The following is a 19,364-nucleotide window of genomic DNA, read 5'->3' as shown; positions in this document are numbered from 1 at the left end:
GGCAGAACAAAGCCCTGCAGACTGACATCTAGTTTTTCCTTTCTCCTTCACCTCTGAAACTGTTAGCACCGTGATCCCCTCCGACGCTGCTGACTAAAATGTCTTTATGTTCCTTCTTCATTTATTCTACAAATATTTGCAGATTATTGATTACATTCTGAACATCAGACATCAGACTAGGTTCATTGAACTGTAATGGACACAGTCCCTCCTCATTGAACTTACTGTCTAGTAGGGGAAGAAAAAAACCCACACACCTACATATATACATAAGTGCAACTTTATCAGAATGATGACTTTCTAAGGAGCATTTGGCTCAATAAAAACATTAAATTGGGTGATTGCCTAGAAATGGGAAGATTCATCTGACCATATAATGATCAAATTGACCTGTGAAGAATGAGTAAAACTTAAGGAAGGGAGAGAAGCACTTTCCAGCAGAGGGTGTAGTATATGCAAAGCCTTTGGCTGAAGGGAAAGCGGGTGAAAAATGAGAAGGACCTGGAGAGTATCATGCTTAGCAAAATAAGAGAAAAGCAAACATCTCACGCATATGTGGAATCTAATGAACAACATAAACTGATGAACAAAATAGATCCAGAGACACAGAAGCATGGGACAGATTGACAAATCTCAAAGGGAAGGCGGGGACAAGGGGAGAGATTAAACAAATAATTTATATGCATATATGCCCAAACACAGATGACAGTCTGGTGATGGCTGGGAGGTACTGGGGGAAAACTCCATAGGATTCAGAATCATAAATGACTTCTGAATATCTGGCTCATATCATTTTCTATTTATGTATGGCTATGGAATAGATCATTCCAACACTTGATAGATTCAATAGTTACCTTGTTCAGATATCTGCAAGTAAGGGCTTCACAGGAAAGCTCATCTTTGTATCATTTGGCATCTACTGGGGCGTTCAAAGGCTAAGAATACAATTACTTGACGTTTCTCTGATTCATAGGTCTGGAGTGTGATGCTGAGTGATGCCGAAATGTGTCAGAGCCGTGGCCAGAACACCCACATGTGGACTCTCTACATGGGTGCCTGGCTTCCCCCAGCCAAATTTCCTCTTCTAGAATAGTGTCTGGCTTTCAAGGATAAACACTGAGAGAGAGTGTGCCAAGTGGAAGCTGCAGAGCCTTTTATGACTCTGCCTTCTAATCACTCAGCATCATCTCCATCCTGTGACATTCCTTAGAAACAAGTCAATGAGGCTGACCTCTGTTCAAGAGACGTGATGTCCAAGAATCGTGGACCTGTTTAAAAGTATATAGGGAACTGGATGGCAGGTTGGACCCACTATTGAGAGACAAGACATTAGAAAAAGATGACATTTGGGGAAAAAAATATTTTTTCTTCTGCTTCTGGTTGATCTTTAAGCAGCTGTTCTGCATCCTCCGATTTTTTCAGGAATTGATATATTACTTCTAAACCTATCTTCTAAAACTTATCGAACCTTGACTCCTCATCGAGACACTTGTATCTCCAAGCTGCTTGTTGTCCCTCAGATGTGTCAACATCATCTCCAATTTAACTTGTTTAAAATCAAGCATGTTATTTTTCCTCAGATACTCTCTTTATCTTGAATTTTTTTTTTTTCAGTTAGGGGAGAAATCATTCTGGTTCAAACTCTTGGGTTTATTTTTGACTTGTTTCCCTCAGTCCCAATTGCAAGCAAATGCCAGATACGGTCAAGTCCACCTTATTCACAGTATTCCGGAAAAGTGACCTTTTTGCTAATCCTAGAATATACCAACTCATTATCTCCTTAGGATTTTGCTCTTTCTGGAATAATTCTCTCAAAAACGTATATCGTTTCTTTTACTTATTCATTTCTCTGGTTAGGCTCCCGTGACCAGTATTGCTCATGTGCTTCCCCGTACTAATTATTCCCTTTTAAAATTATTTTTAATAAGATTAGTAAGTTCCGGGGATAAAATGTATAGCATGGTGACTATAGTTAATAATACTGTATAATTAAGTGTAGTTAAAAATGCGTCTCAGAGATGTTAGAGTGCATGTCCACACAGCTAAAAAGTATCAGGACTGAGTTTCAAACCCCAATCTTCCTCACTTCAGCCCTGTGTTATTTACCACTGCATAATGGTAAGTAGTACCAATGCATTGGACTGTCTGGGTGCATAAATCTGGCTGAAAGTAATGCTCACACAAATGGATCTCTCTCTGATGGGGTTATCGTCTTGAAAAGCATTGTCAGACTTGGACATAATGATCGCTCAGAACCTAACTTAGTAAAAACTTTTGAAATTATCTGTTTTCAAAACTAACCCAAGTTTTGTAACAGGGACATATTATCAATATTTTAATCTTTTTTTTTAATTGTCAGACTGCTTACAATGTAATGTACTTGGCACTGGAAATCTCCCGGATTTTGTTTTATCATGTCACAGCACAATGCTTTTGTAACACATCTGTGCTTTTTAAAACATGACGATGGTGTTTAGAGGAGTCATTTTAAGGGCCTGGCCTTTGCTCCATAGAGACAGGATACAGACCCCTCTGTCTGTTGTTATGTCATAAAGGCACCCTACAGTGCAGAGAAATGAGGAGCAGTAAGTGCCCTCTGTTTTTTGTGTGTATGTGTTTTGTTTTTTACTTACATTTGTCTTTCAGCAATTGAGCACCTACCTATGAAAATCCTATAATAATGAGAATGAAATTTTCATGTTAGTGAATGCCTTTTTCCCAAGATGCACAAAAGTTTAAGAGGACATAGATTTCAAAAAGTTCATATGCAGAATTCCCACGTGTCTCAGGAAATTAAGTAAGATCTTGAGTGTAGGCGCCTCCTCCAGTAGTAGGGGCTTATCCTGGGCTTATTTTAACTTTGTACTACAATGTGAAGTCATCTAATGAAAAATAACTTTACTTGGCCTTGTTTCTGTCATTGTTATGAAACTACATGTATTATAGAATAGGGGAAAAGATAATCTGACCTCATGTTTCTAAACTAGCTGTTCTTATATCAAGATTTGTTTTCCTCTCTATGCCAGAGACTTATAACAAAGACACTACCATCACCTCCAGAAGTGCTGGCAATCATTTCAAGAACTTTCATCTGTCTTGGATAATGGCAGTTTAACCCCATGGTGAAATCCTATTCTCACTTGTGGCATTTTGATGGAATGCCATGGATGTTTTATTTCTCCCAGGAATTTTAATAGGAAATAAACCATTAATGACAAAACTGACTACAGTATACATCGGTCACACTGTAAAAATTGTTTATTTAAACATTGACAATTACTTTCTTATTTGTTTTTTAAAACTAAGCTTATGTCACATATATTACTCACTTATAAATTCATTCTGGTGAATTTATAATATAATTCGTCAGCAGTGATGACCTGTCAGGTTGTAAGGACATATCAAAAGACTGGCGTTTTACACTTGAGGTCAATGATAAAGGAATTGGGCCCTGAAGACTTATCTTTGGATATTTCCTCTTACAAGAGTGTCTGGAGGTGGAGAGGGAGGGCAGAAACAGAAAGCCTCAGCATACTTGGAGTATTCTAGTTTAAAAAGGAGTTGATAGAGACTTTACATCTATAATTAATACTTTTATATACACCTTTCTTTTTTCTTTTGAGGAATTCCAGGTTATCAGTTTCACAGGACCAACACAAATCTGCTTACCTGCTCATAGGTCAGTGTGAAAATTTCCCAGGCAAACATCAAATCATTGAATACGGTTTGCAAGGTTCAAATTAAATACAAGAAGACAAAAGGCACTCATTTCCATAGGCACTGCCTGGAAATGCCTGGGCAGATTGAGATCTAGAAATAGACTGACACTAGGTCTGCGGGAGTCAGTTCATCTGAGAAAGCCCAAACTTCCTCTTTTCAAGTCCCTCGGCGTTTCTTGAGCATACCCGCCAAATCTCTGTCTTTAATGATTTGGAAGTGTGCCACCTCATCTCTCCTCTGGACTTGGCTGCTGAAGAGAGCATGGAGGCTGAGAGCCATCTGAGTCCAGAGGAAATGAATGGCACAGCTGAATAGCATCGGAGTAATGATGGTATCTCATTGCTCTCTAAATCCATTATTTGGGACAGAAATAGAGCAGGGGATTTTCCTGGCATTTCAATTATAAGCATTAGAAGGAAAATGTGAAAAAAAATATATATAGGGGCTGTGGGGGGAAAGTTGTGGAGAAAATTCCACACTGCATTTAACTTTCTCTTTTCCCATTAGAGAATGCAATATTGCAAACTAGACATTTGCTTTTAGTTTTAAAACATTTCCTGAATGATGTAATTTTCTAAAAGTATTAAATGGAATTAATTTTTGTTAATTGGTTGCCTTAGTATTAAGAGTTTTAATCAGGGAGGCAATGTGTCCAGTACCCCTCTCCAGTCTACACATCCCCTGTCTTATTCCAGTAACTGTTGTGGTGACAGGTAAGTATTTTGCAGGTGCACTTGATCGGGCCTCTCTCTCTGCGTCTAAGTGTCTAACCTGGGGCCTCTCTGACACGGGGCCAGGACATATATGAACTGGCTGGGCCTCTACACAGGTACCACCAGACACTGTAGAGGAACTAATGCTTTAGGAATCTACCTGTGATCTGCAAGGAGATAGGAGCCAAGAAATGCATCCTTCCTCCTTTCTTCTGCAGTTTCTTCTGCTATTCTGAGAGGTATTTCACCAGAAGTTTCTGTGGGGGCTAATTCCATAGCCAATTGGATAACACATCCTTGTATTGATTTCCCAGCATTTCAGGCCTGTTTCACTCCTAGCTTTTGCTCATTTCTGCTTCCTGAGAACGTATCACCAGTTAAACCTCTCACATGGTAGCCCTTGCCTAGCTTTTGCTCATTTCTGCTTCCTGAGAACATATCACCAGTTAAACCTCTCACATGTTAGCCCTTGTTACAGGCATAGTTTCTGGGCAACATATTCTAAGATGTCACTTTGTGGGCTCCTCCTTTGCCCCTCCCCGCTTTGGCTCTCAGTCAAAACCAGGGTAATGATGGTATCTCATTGCTCTCTAAATGAGATACCATTATTGATAGCCCCAATCAACCCCTACTTGGCCTTTGACTCTGGGTCATATAATTAGATTACCCATGTTTGGAGAATAATGAGAAATTTATATCCCTAGAGAATGATCCCATAGGACACTTAGGCTAGCAAACACCTGTTTCATGTTCCCTTGGTTCAATGGATGGTCCTAATTCTAAAGGGAATTCAGATATTTTTCTAACCCATTTGAGCATTGTATGCGCTAATCTCCAGGGAATGGCGCACTATGTTTATAGGGAAAAGACAATTCTAAAGGGAATTCAGATATTTTTCTAACCCACATGAGGATTGTATGTGCTAATCTCCAGGGAATGGCGCACTTGCTGATATGTTTACAGGGAATAGACGTTGAGGTCAATCTCTTCACAAAATTTATAGTTGTGTTGTAGGTGGGCTTGGATGTTTCTTTTATGTTATTAGTGTTTTGTTTTGTTTTCCTTTCTCTTCTGTGGTTATATATTTATATATACACATAGAGGGAAATAGCAATTGCTGAAATAATTTACTGTGACTCACTACCTAGTAGAAAATGTCACCTCTCTTCCCACCCAGCAGTGCATTATGTACACATTTTGCAGTGACAAACAGAATTGTATTACCAGGTAGGACACTAACGGTTTGAATTGACTTATGGACTAAATAAGTGTGACTTTATTATTGTCTATTTTTTGGTGATGATTTACATGCTGTGGGAAGTTCTTGATAATCCTGAGTTGTTGGATAGTAAGGGTTGTTTTTCTACATAAAGACTGTTATCAAACTGTCTTTTAGTTTTGACTATTCATCCTTTGGAGGCCAAATGATCTTTAAAATCTTATTAAGTGTACTATCTATATAGTAAAAATAATATGCAGAAAATGTGGAAAGAATTATGTATTACCTATGTATAAGACTTTATTCTTCTAGGATCCAGGGATTAAGGAGTGTTTCTAAGTATTGAAAATAAGAAATGTCTTCATGTATTCAAATATGAAAAAATTGACATACTATAAGTGCACATAAGTAATGGTATACTAGTATTTATATTATGAATATATTTATATATGCAAATAAAAAAGTTACAGTGGCGAGTTAGAACATTTTCTCAGTAATATTTGATCATAATTTTACCTTAAAAGTAAACCAAAAATTGACAATACTATAACAAATATTTAAAAGCACATTAGATAAGAACTTATACTTTGACATGTAGCTGCTGTGAATTCAAATAAATCTGTGGGAGTAATTTAAATTTCTACTCTCAGTTACATTCTTTATAAAATTCAAATAATAATAGTAAATCTTAATTATTATAGAAACTAGCACTAATATAGAGCTTACTACTTGCTAGACAAGCTTCAATTATATCAATTCACTTGATCCTCTCAACAAATCTGTGAGAGACTAAGCTACCATTTCCCTCTTACAGATTAAAGAACTGAGGCACAGAGAGAGTCGGTGATTCACTCTAGACAAACTGTAGCAAACAGCAGAGCCTGGATTTGAACCCATGCAGTTAGGCTCCACTGGCTGAGCTACAGTTCTCAAAAGTACTATTTACATCCTGGGTGCTGTCTTTTGTTGGTTTGTGTGTGTTTTTAATGATTAAATTCTATAAAATAGAGTTTTATACAGTGCCTGGCATATAGTAAATCCTCATGATAAGGTTTTTGTTACTGGAGTTTCTTAGATTAATATAGCGATGCCATCCTATCTGACAACCTCTGAAGAATAGGAATGAGTAGTATACACATAAGTGATCTTGGCAGTCGGACATTCGGTAGAATCTTCTATTTTGTTCTTGGAAATAATCAATAATAATTGTTTGAGCCAAAACCGGTTTGGCTCAGTGGATAGAGTGTTGGTCTGCGGACTGAAAGGTCCCAGGTTCGATTCCGGTCAAGGGCATGTACCTTGTTTGCAGGCATATCCCCAGTAGGAGATATGCAGGAGGCAGCTGATCGATGTTTCTCTCTCATCGATGTTTCTAACTCTCTATCTCTCTCCCTTCCTCTCTGTAAAAAATCAATAAAATATATTTTAAATAATAATAATAATTGTTTGAGGCCCAGGCTGGGGTAGGGGGCAGGGGCAGGCTGGGGGAGGACAATGCAGGGAAAGGGGACATATGCAATACTTTCAACAATAAATAATTTAAAAAAATTTTAAGTATAATTTTTTGCATAGGGAACTAGACTCTCCTACGTATCATCACTTCACTTAGAGGATCATTCTATTTGCTATAAGCAGGGAAAAGCTTCTAATGAAGCCCCATTATTTTGGGAAATGGTTAGCTATCATGCGGCCTTCATATCACCAAGGGTTTGTCAAGCCTATTGTAAAAATAAAAGGATTAGATAAAACAAATTGTTTGCATATATTTTAAAAATTGTTTAGCAGCATCACCAAGACCTCAATTCTAGCCACAAAAGTTCCTAATAATTCATGACAGCATAAGTAAAATATTCATAGAAAATATTAACATTTGGTTTGGTTGTTGGATACATTTAAAAGAAAAAATTTTTTATTTCGTTTTAAAAATACTGTCAGATTCAGCTTTTTATTTAAATATATTTTATTGATTTTTTACAGAGAGGAAGGGAGAGAGAGATAGAGAGTTAGAAACATCGATGGGAGAGAAACATCGATCAGCTGCCTCCTGCACATCTCCCACTGGGGATGTGCCCGCAACCCAGGTACATGCCCTTGACCAGAATCGACCCAGGACCTCCCAGTCCGCAGGCCGATGCTCTATCCACTGAGCCAAACCGGTTTCGGCCAGATTCAGCTTTTAAAACATGCTTTGTACCTCTTTGCTGGGGTACCCTGTACATTTCTTTTGTAGCATTGTTCATTATTATGTAAATAATCTTGTTAAAGACTGCTTCAGGTTTGTGTCTCTTGCTATAATGAGAGATGTATGAGGCAGGACCTGTATGATCACTAATTCTCATACAGTTGAGTGCATCTGATTTCCTGAATACATAGTTTTAATTGAATGAATGAGTAAATAAGTGAAAAAATGTGTTATGCTCTGTATTTAAAACTAAATAGATCTACCTTTTCAAAAGTAAGTATATGGGGAGGAGAGGTCAATACTTGACTCTTATGCTTGTCTCCAGGCCTCTAGTTTTTACTTTCTTAATTTCATCCCACGTTTGGCTCCTGGACTGATCAAATTAAATTCAGTCATGGTTAGGTCAAATGTCCTTCAATACCTCCAAAGTATCCCTTTAGTTTTGACATAAAGCAAAAATCCCACAACTGCCATAGCCTATCATATATGGCTCTCCTAGAACTGTTATTGTTTTACCTCTCCAGCTCCATCTAGAGCAGCGGTTCTCAACCTGTGGGTCGCGACCCCTTTGGGAGTTGAATGACCCTTTCACAGGGGTTGCCTAAGACCATCGGAAAACACATATATAATTACATATTGTTTTTGTGATTAATCACTATGCTTTAATTATGTTCAATTTGTAATAATGAAAACACATCCTGCATATCAGATATATACATTACGATTCATAAAGTAGCAAAATTACATTTATGAAGTAGCAACAAAAATAATTTTATAGTTGGGGGTCACCACAACATGAGGAACTGTATTAAAGGGTCGTGGAATTAGGAAGGTTGAGAACCTCTGATTTAGAGAATCTCACCAGCTCAAATTTTAGGTGTTTTGGGAATTATGAAGTTTTCTTATATCCAATATGTTATTTAGTGCACCTTTTTCCCTTTTGCCTGGAAGCCCATCCTGAATTTCTTTTTTTTTTTAAATATATTTTATTGATTTTTTACAGAGAGGAAGGGAGAGAGATAGAGAGTCAGAAACATTGATGAGAGAGAGACATCGATCAGCTGCCTCCTGCACATCTCCCACTGGGGATGTGCCCGCAACCCAAGTACATGCCCTTGACCGGAATCGAACCTGGGACCCTTCAGTCCACAGGCCGACGCTCTATCCACTGAGCCAAACCGGTTTCGGCCATCCTGAATTTCTACTCAGTGTTTCTGTGTTGTAACTTTTCAAGAATCAACTCTGACATCATCTCAAAGACACTTTCTCTAAATTCCCAAGTTGCAAAAATGTCCACCTTTTATGTTGCCATGACCCCTTTATCTTAGCTTTATCTCAGGGCTTACACTAGTAAAATGCCTTGTTTGTCTAACTCCACTTTAAGACTTCAAGTTCCTTAAAGGATTCTATCTGATTTCATTTTGGCATTAAAACAATGTAAGTCAGTGTTTGGTGTTGAATAAATACCTTCATAAAAGAATGATAATAAATCATCATAAAATATGTATTTGACCTTCTGCTAGGAGGAAAGATTGTCTTGATAGAGTTGTGACATTCAAATTTCCCTTAGATACTTTTTTGATGAATTGCTTTTTTCTTGCACTTTCATTGAAACATTTAAGTTGTAAACTTTGACATTTTAATTTTTTTCTATGTAGGAACATTTCACATTATTTATTTAATTATTATTGAAGAAAACTTTTTGAGCATTAACTATGTGTTATATTCAAAGCCATCTTCTTGTCACTAGATGAAAGACTTAGTTGTGGACATAAAGAAACTAGTAGGTAAACAAACAATTAAAGTATTAATCCTCTAACGTAAGTAAGGATGTGGAAGAATGAATTTTAGCTAACAAGTTAGGAACTAAAAAATAATATTCCAGATGAAGGAAGTAGCATGTGAAAAGCTATGGAATTAAGTTAGAGCATGGTACATTTTGAAATTAAAAATTGTCAAATGAAGTTTCCTGCCTTTATAGATGTACATTAGATAGTTTAACACCCGTTTTGAATTCTGGGAAGGTGCATAGTCTTTTAAAATATTTCAGTGTATTTCTTGGATCAGTAGGTGAAAATTTAATGTCTAATGGTTAATACTCCAAATTCCTGCTTTCTTATTTTCTGTGTTATGTAAATTTTACATAAATTCAAGTAGCCATTGTTCACAATTTCATCTAATCAAACAAGCAACAACAGTGTTTAAACGTACAGGAGGTAACTTGCTCAATTGGGAAAGGATGGCATTCTTATCTTTTAGATCCTTCATCCAGCCAGTTGCTTACATTTTTTTTGTTTACTCCTGACTTCACTACACACCGTCATCCTGCTCACACCCTTTTTTTAATATTTTTCTCTTCTTTCTGCTTCCCATTTCACTTCTACTCACCTTTTCTCTTGAATGGCCTCAAGAGCATTGTAGTTTCTGTATATATTGCATACCGATTCATCTCATTCTGTCTTACAACATAATTTGTCTAATTTTCTTACTGACAAAAGTATTAAACTAGAGGTCAGGTGCACAAAATTTGTGCATGGGTAGAGTACATAGGCCTGGCTGGTGACCAGGGCCAATTGGGGCCGTCTGGCTGCTGGCTGGGGCCTTCCTTTCTTCTGTGCCGCCCCTGGTGGTCACTGCATGTCATAGTGAGAGATCAAACTCCCGGTCTCTTGGTTGAACTTCTGAGGGGACAATTTGCATATTAGGCTTATATATATATAGATTGTATTTTCTCTTTTATGAAAAAGTTTAATGAATCATTAACTCATAGAAATTATTTCTATTACTAATAGAATGCTCTATATGCTTTCATCCTAGCACACAAATAGGTGATTCAGTGGAACAAAGCAAGCAGAGGGAGCACTGTATACATAAACATGACCTTCATGACTAGGGTAAATTACTAACAACCAAGAACTATGGATGGGGTATGGAGGAAAAATTTGCTTACCTTTTTTTCTCCTCGACAAATCTGTACATTATAGTTCCTCTTTTCAATAGGAATTGAATTTGCTGGGTTTTAATCAAAATTATCTGATCCTGTGCAATCTGCTGTTGCTGATTTTAATTCTGTTCCTTTTATAGTATCTTCTCTGTTTTTCAGTTCCCTGCTTTGGGTTTATTTCATTATTATTTCACATTTATATGCTTCCTATCAGTGAAGACATGGCTTAGACTTCCATTCTTATGCAGATGACAGATGTATTTGAAGATTAGCCCTAATTGTCACTCCACTTCTGACATTTTATCAGCTTCTCATGAAGACATAGAGACTAGAATGTTCAATTAACCATTAGACATTCAGTTATTAAACTGAACTACTTATTGATAGCTCCTGACACTGATTTAAATAGGTTTTATCATTCACCTTCAGGTGTGTGTGTATGTGTGTGTTTCATGACCAACAATCAACAATCTGAATTTTAATTGACTCAGAGAACAGTTTTTATACCTGTTTTCTGCAGCTTAATAAGAGTTTATTGATATTTAGGTAAATAATTCTGCACTTTTTCAGGTATCTTATATACTATATTAAACAATTGAAGTAAAATATGAACAAAATGGAATTCTAACATATTAAAAGCGTTATAACCATATTTTAAGGCATCACTTAAATCCACACTTTTGTGTGTGGCTTGTTATAAATTCCAAGGTAGAATTTCAACATATAATGGAAATAAAATTGTGTATAACTTTCAAAACTACTAGGAGCTTACATCCCAGAAAGAAAGTGCAAGAAAAAAGATAAAGGGTGGTTGAACATAGGCCTTCAAAACATACGCCAGATGTCATACAGAAAGATTAATATTGTGATTCAACCCATAAATCTGTATCTTTTTAATGGAATTCTACTCTCTGTGTGAAAACTCCAGAGTTCCTATTTATGTCCATTAAGAGAACAGACACTCTATTACTGGCGCTGTTCTTCTCACGTGTCCTATTGTCCTTTGTCCACTTTGATAGTAGGTTTCTACCAATTTTTATTCAATTTTTTATTAAATCTCTTCTGATCTGAGTTGAAAACTTCCCAACCCTTTTCATTTTTCTGAGCATTTCTCCCTTCCTACATTACTAATCTCTTCATTAAAAATATTTTGCTTTAATTTATAAAGTATTTTTTACCACTTTGGAAATATTTATTTTGTTTGAGCTAATAGATCTTTTGTATCTCCTATCACTTCTGTGTTAGAAATTATTTACTTTTCTAAACCAATATATTTTCTCAAAGTCCCTTTTTCACAGTGCATTGTTTTGTATTCAAAGCACATTTATCTGCCAACACTGAATGATTTTTTTTCTTAGAATGTTCCTAAAGCTTTTCAATTTAGCCATCTCTAATAGTAATGATCACATGCTAATTTTAAAAGATAATGTCTCATGAAATGTTGCCATGGAAATGGAAACTGGGTCATTGTGTGCACATTCACTCCAGTTTGATTAGAATGAGTTTGTTGTTTATAAGGTTACTACAAAAGCCATAGGAGAAAGACTACCAAATTACTCTGGAGGGGGATGGGTGATGGGCCAAATGTAGAAACAAAACAATTTCCAATGTCACTTCTTACGAACAGCCTTTCCTGAACTGTTATCTAATTCCATTACCTTTCCTGATCCATTTCCTCTCCTAACCTCTTATAAATCCAACTCTATCTACTAGTTTAGTATTTCTCTTTTCTGCTAGACTATGATGTCCATCATCAGGGGCCAATATTTATCCATTTCTGGTCATTTCATATTAGTCTCTAACAATATTTTACCTTACCACTTCCAATATCCAGCATAATGTTTCAAAGAGAATTTGCACTCATTTAATGTTTGTGAAATATGTAAATTGCAGAATAAAAGTTCACAGCATTTAACTTTTATAAATGAATTAAACATATCTAATATTGAGTAGGTAGACTTTATTAGAAAAATATGCATTGAAATATAAACATTGATTTTTTCCCAGTGAACAATTTGACTTAATATTTCACTGAATAAAAATTCTTAACTATTAGGTCATAGTTTTTAAGTGCAGAACATATTTGATCAATAAACAATAAAATGTTAATTTTTCTTTGCTATTAATTTGGCATTAATCAGATAATGCTATAATAGTAATTTATCTCAGCTTACATAATAATATATGATATAAAATATATGATAAAAACCTTAATATTAGTTTATATAATAGGCATAGTGTTTTGAATTCTAGATTCTTATTGAAATTTCCAAACTATAATGATTCTGATTCTCTTAAACAACCAACCTTAATATTTATAATAGATAATGTGCTTGCCTGGAAAACAGAATATAAATTTACTATTTAAAATTATAATTAAGTCACTGGGAACACTGTTACCAGTCTCTTCCTTTTCCCTCTTGGGCTTCACTCCGTCCCAGAAGACATTCTTTTGCCTCCTGGAAAGGAAATGAGTAATTAAAAGTCATCCCCCAAAATTCAACATTGTGCTTTAATTGAATGCCATGATGAAAACATAAGCATGTTGCCAAGTGTAGATGGTAAGGAATTGGTGCATGGACAAAGAAGGATTAGGAAGAAATAGTGGGCAGCACCTGCACTAGCTCATCTCTATAAGACCAGGGATAATTCCCTTTTAAGTCTAGAAAGTAGCCACGCCATGTCTTTCCATGTTCAATTTCTAAGGACTAATAGAAGTTGTCCATTATCAGGGACCAGCATTTATCTACTTCTGGTAATTTCATATTTGTCCCTAACAATATTCTCTGTCCTGCCTTACAAGGCCCCATTGGAAACCATTGAACAACTAAGTCTCTTATTGGGATATTTCCCGAGATATGAGCCACTCTCACTTGACGCACTTTATAAAATCTGTGCTGTTCACACTTATTTATTATTACATACTTATAACTTATTAAATTATCTAATTTCAAGATACAAGTTAGATATTCTAGAAGAAATAGAAACCCTACTTAGTTAAAATTAGTGTCACCTGCTTTGTCCACCACCTCTTGTGTAACAAGAAATATGGTTTATTCTCCGGCCAATGGCTAGTTTTTCTCAGAGGAAATTTAACACTATTACTTTTTTTAATCCTAATCCCTGTCTAATGAGCAATAAAGTAACTGTGGATATTGGAAGATAGAAATAGGAATACTTTTGCTAAGGGGGAGATCACAATGTTTCCCAACTCACAGGTGAAAAAAGAAAAAGAAAAATTATAAATACAATTGAATTCAAATTGATTTTATAGTGGATCCATTATTTAAAAAATATTTTTATTGACTTCATAGAGGAAAGGAGAGGGAGAGAGAGATAGAAATATCAATGATGAGAGAGAATCATTGATCGGCTGCCTCCTGCACACCCCTCTCTGGGAATTGCGCCCAGAACCTGGGCATGTGCCCTGACCCAGAATAGAACCATGATCTCTTCATTCATAGGTGGATGCTGCACCACGGAGCCATGCCAGCCAGGCTGGATCCATCATTTTCCATGGTTTATATGTCATGAAATAATTTTAGTAACATAACAATAAGGCTATTTTCCGAGATAGTAAATGCCTCATTGGAAAAAAACATAACTTTTTATCGCTCAACCCAGAATTATGGAAACTAATTTTCAAATATTATTCTCATAGTGGAAGGCTCTCCAAAATTCGCAATACTTATATCAGCTATTGCTTGTTTGCGCTGTTGCAATATATTAAATGCGTTTACATATGCTAATTTGGAATAGTCATAATGATAGGTAAAAACAAAAAAGCAAACAAAATATAATTTCTGAGGAATATGTATGGAATTAGCTCAATTTCTTAAAACACACAAACATGAAAAAAAAAAACAAAAAAAAAACCCAAAACCACAGACACAAAAAAATAAGTTCAGACAGTGTGGCTCAGTTGGTTGAACATCCTCCCATGCACCAGGAGGTTGCTGGTTTGATACCTATTCATGCCCAAGTTGCTGGCTTGATCTCCAGTAGGGGGCATCCAGGAAGCAACCAGGTGATGTTTCTCTTTCTTTCTCCCTCTCCCTCCCTCTCTCTAAAATCAATAAAAACCTATTTAAACCACAACAAAGCAAGATGTATGTAAAAGCACATACACCTAAAAAAGGAAAATGTCTGTAAAAATAAAACCTAACTTTTTGAGTCGTTACTCTTTGGTTTTGATGACTGGAACGAACAGGAAGAATAACATATTTACAGGTGATTTTTACCTGTCATCTTATGAGGACTTTTTTTCTTTATTTTTATATGAAAGAAAATCATTTTCAAAAGGGAAAATTTCTCATTCTGAAACATATTAATAAGGATTCCTTATCAGCATGTAGAGAACACTTATTTTACCGTCTATTTAAAAGCTGTGCCAAGGAACTTGGGTATTCCCATAGTAAACATTCTTACATGAAAGCCACCTCAGGAGTTAATGAACAAAGATGATAAGCAAGGCCTTGTCCACAGTAGACTGTAACTGTATATTGCATTTTAGAAAACGAAGCATGCCATGGAATTACTAAATAGTAAGTGCCACTCTAAGAAGGTCTGTGTCCCATCAGAAAGCTCATTCTACTAACTTCAAACTAATCATTTGATTGTTGTAATTTTGTATTGCTAGTTCTTAAAATATTTATGACTACATTTTCTATTAGGTCACTAGTACCTACGCACCTATTCAAATAATGTGCTGTGAGCACTATTATCCATTACAGGACCCTGAATGGAAGAAATGGGAACACTTCCTGTAGAAAAAGTGGCACATCAGCATGGCTTTGTTTAAATGAATATGATTTCTGCAGGCAAATGTAAGAAGGAATATAATTTTAGACTTTGAGACCATCATAGCAGAAGTAGAAAATTGTAAAGGGTATGGCACATTTAAGGAAGAGCAAGAATTCTTTTCTGGCAGAAGTTGCACATATGGTTGTATAAAATGGCAGGAAATTGTATTGGGAAAGCAATCTAGGTCCTCACAGGAATCATTTTATGTTCTATATAAGCCAGTTTTAATTTAGTAAAATAATCAAATCTGTATTTCAGAAAGAGAAATTAGTAACACAAGTGAAGATGAAGCAGAGAGAGCAACTGGAGTATAGGAAGGATTTAAGTAGCTATTTCTAGTCCTGGAAAGAGGTGATATGAAGCAGTGGGTATTGAGAGGGGAAGAAGGAAAACAAGATGTTTAGAAGAGGAGTGCATAGGTCTTTAGGAGTACTTATGTGTAGAGAGGGGTTAGATAAGAAAGGTTTAATTAAAAATATCTTTAAGCCCTAGCTGGTTTGGCTCAGTGGATAGAGTGTCAGCCTGCAGACTGAAGGGTCCTAGGTTTGATTCCGGTCAGGGGCACATGCCTGGTTTGTGGGCTCGATCCCCTGTGTGGGGCGTGCAGGAGGCAGCCAGTCAATGATTCTCTCTCATCGTTGATGTTTCTATCTCTCGCTCCCTCTCCCTTCCTCTCTAAAAATCAATAAAAATATATTAAAAAAACAAACATCTTTAAAACATTTCATGGACTGTCCAGCAAACAGAAACCCCTATATAATTAAAGGCTAATATGCAAATCGACCAAATGGTGGAACAACTGGTTGCTATGGCACGCACTGACCACTGGTGGGCAGATGCTCAATGCAGGAGCTGCACCCTGGTGGTCAGTGTGCTCCCACAGGGGGAGGGCCACTCAGCCAGAAGCCAGGCTCAAGGCTGGCGAGCACAGCAGTGGTGGTAGGAGAGACAGTGCTAAGGATGTCCGCTTGACAGCTTAGGCCTTCAGACATCCCCCGAGAGATCCTGGACTGCAAGAGGGCACAGGCTGGGCTGAGGGACCCCCCACTCCAAGTGCACAAATTTCATGCACCAGGTCTCTAGTTACTCTATAAATCAAGAGAGATGGCGAAATTGTTGATGCAGGTTTGAAAGCTATCAATACAGAAGTGACCATTGTAGAAGTGAATTGGATGAACTATTTGGAAAGATCATTAAAGAAAGAGAAAATTGGCCATTAAGTCAATTTATAATTATGCTATTTCAGGGTCAGATTAAAAATATAGAACTGGGACACAGGGTATGGAGCATAACTAATGTTGACAAATGGGGCCAAAAATCAAGAGAGTTCAGGGCTGCGTTGAGGGAAGGAAGGGAATTCCAAACAAAGTTTATCATTACTTTCCATTACTGCTAGAGAATAAGTGTGTGGAAAAGATGAAGAGATATTATTAGGTTTAGCTATTAGGTCATCTGTGTTAGCACTGAGAATGCAATTTCAACACTGGAATGGGAGAAATCAGACTAAAATGCTTTCAAAAGTAAATGGAGGCAAGAAAGTGGAATAGTGAACATGGATGATGTATAAAATGTTGTAGTGATCTCACTTATATGTCAAACCTCAAAAAGAAAAATAATAGAAATAGAGCATAAATTGCCAGAGGTGGGGCTGAGGGTGTTAGGTGGAATGGGGAGATTTTGTTTAAAGGAAATATATTTCCAGTTATAAGATGAATAACTTCTGGTGATCTAATGTACAGTATGTTGACTATAGTTAATAATATTGTATTAATGTATTGCTAAGAAAGTGTAAGAGATCTCAAATATTCTACCACACAAGCATATACACAAATAATAAGTATTTGAAGTGGTTATGTTAATTGACTTTATTATTTTGCAATATACATTTATCAAATGATGTTGTGCACCTTTAACTTACACAGTATCACATTTTAATTGGTCAATAGAGCTGGTAAAAAGAGGCAATTATGAAATATTCAGAAATTGGTGAGGTCTTGATAAGCCTTTGGTAGCTTAAAATCAGCCAAGATGGAACTATTTATACCATGTGACTTAAAAAACAAAAAACAAAACAAAACAAAAAAAAAGAGTGAATGGAAGAGAAGAAAATGAAATAGGAAGCATACAAGAATATAAAGAAATTAGGCAGAGAATAGAAAATTAAAGATTGGGAGTTAAATGTTGGAGAAAAAGATATTTATTTTCTCATTACAAAATGGCATAGCTTTATTGTTTAAAATTTATAAATCAGACACAAGCAAGATAAAATGAAAAGCAATCATTAAATCACCACAAGATATACACTTCAAGTTAAAGAAAAAGATGGAAGTTAAGACAGATGCAGTGTGGTGACAAGCTCTTTTGTTAAGCAGAAGAAAGAAGGGTTAGAGGAAATGTTATAACATTTAACTTTGTGGGACTTTGAATTATTGCAGTGTGCTAACTCTTTGTGCAGTCTGAGTGGTCTAATTCACAGTTATATATAAGAACAGAAAGAGTAGTTTAATATTGATGCCTCAATTTTGCTATTATGTGTCCTAGGGTACTTAATAAATATAACTGAAAACTCTACCCTTAGATTGCTTAATCAATCCAAGGTTTTGCTTCTTTCTCTGTAGATTTTTGTTAATATAATATTGGATAAATACCTATACCTTTCTCTAACTAAACTAACCTATTTGCAGTCAAAAGGCATTTCATCATGCCTCACCCTTACTCATCACTAATTTTCCATTGTTGTTGAAAATAATGAGCTTGTGAACTGCAGTGTGTAAAAAATACTCTCATTTTGATAAGTGAATATTACCCAGCAGTCATATATATATATATCAACACAGTTATAATTGTGCAATTTTGCATTTAAAATCCATTTGCAAGTTATTTCCTCGCTATGGTTTTGCACATGGTATATGCTCATCTTTTAAAATGCAATTTCTCTTCCAGTGAAGACATGTGGCTCTAATCTTCAAGGACCAAGCGGAACCTTTACGTCTCCCAACTTTCCCTTCCAGTATGACAGCAATGCACAGTGCGTCTGGGTCATCACAGCGGTGAATACAAATAAGGTAAGAACGTCACCCGTGGGAGAAAAGCATAACCACAGAGCCAAAGACAAAGAGCTGGTGAGGAAAGTGCAACAAAGAAAATTCACGTCTAAAGTATGATCTCTGCAGTATTTTTTACTTATCTGTTCTATGGAACAAACTTATCTGAAAAATTTGGAAAAAATAAATTGAAAATATTACAATTCTACTCCCAGTTACTAACATATAATTGACAACACATAAACGTTATAAATGAATGTTTTCTGAGACATGTTTTGGAAGGTTTTAAGTATATATTTCCTTTTTTAAAAAAAGAAGCCATGAACAATGGCTTTTCACTTCATATCTTTTTTGCTTGACATATTATTCAGGGATATGATGTTTTCAACATAGCTGACTTTCAATGTTTCTCTATGCCACGCAGCTATTTTTTATTATAAATTCTTGATTTTAATGTGCTCTGCGCTAATAGAAGTTCATATTATAACATCTGAAAAGGTTGGGTTGTCTTTGGGTTTCACTAAAAGTGACTAATACATCCAGACATGTATGTGCTACAACACTTTGAACAAAATTATAATGCTGAATGAGTGCAAGGGAGGCTGAAAAATTAGCTAATTTTCCTCTCCTGCTCTATCTTGCTTTTCCTTGTAAAAATATAGAGGAAATAATTTTAACTCCCCCCAGCCTGTGTCATCAGTTCAGTCCAATTCAACAAATGTCTATTTATCGATTACCT

The 19,364-nt window shown here is 36.0% G+C and overlaps 1 protein-coding gene across 1 annotated transcript in view; it reads left to right on the top strand.

Moving 5' to 3' along the window:
• Positions 1–19,364, top strand: part of LOC102765647 (CUB and sushi domain-containing protein 3) — a gene marked incomplete at its 5' end in the record, with an annotated part of 698,415 nt that overhangs the window by 226,960 nt on the left and 452,091 nt on the right. Inside the window, one exon of the mRNA XM_006755250.2 lies at positions 18,525–18,646. Within this exon, the coding sequence (XP_006755313.1) occupies positions 18,525–18,646 (122 nt within the window). The remainder of the gene's footprint in view (positions 1–18,524; positions 18,647–19,364) is intronic.

This window comes from Myotis davidii, unplaced genomic scaffold (assembly GCF_000327345.1).
Source record: "Myotis davidii unplaced genomic scaffold, ASM32734v1 scaffold713, whole genome shotgun sequence".
Taxonomy (NCBI): domain Eukaryota; kingdom Metazoa; phylum Chordata; class Mammalia; order Chiroptera; family Vespertilionidae; genus Myotis; species Myotis davidii.
Note: the sequence above shows the minus strand (reverse complement) of the source record. Positions and strands in the feature narration are given on the sequence as shown.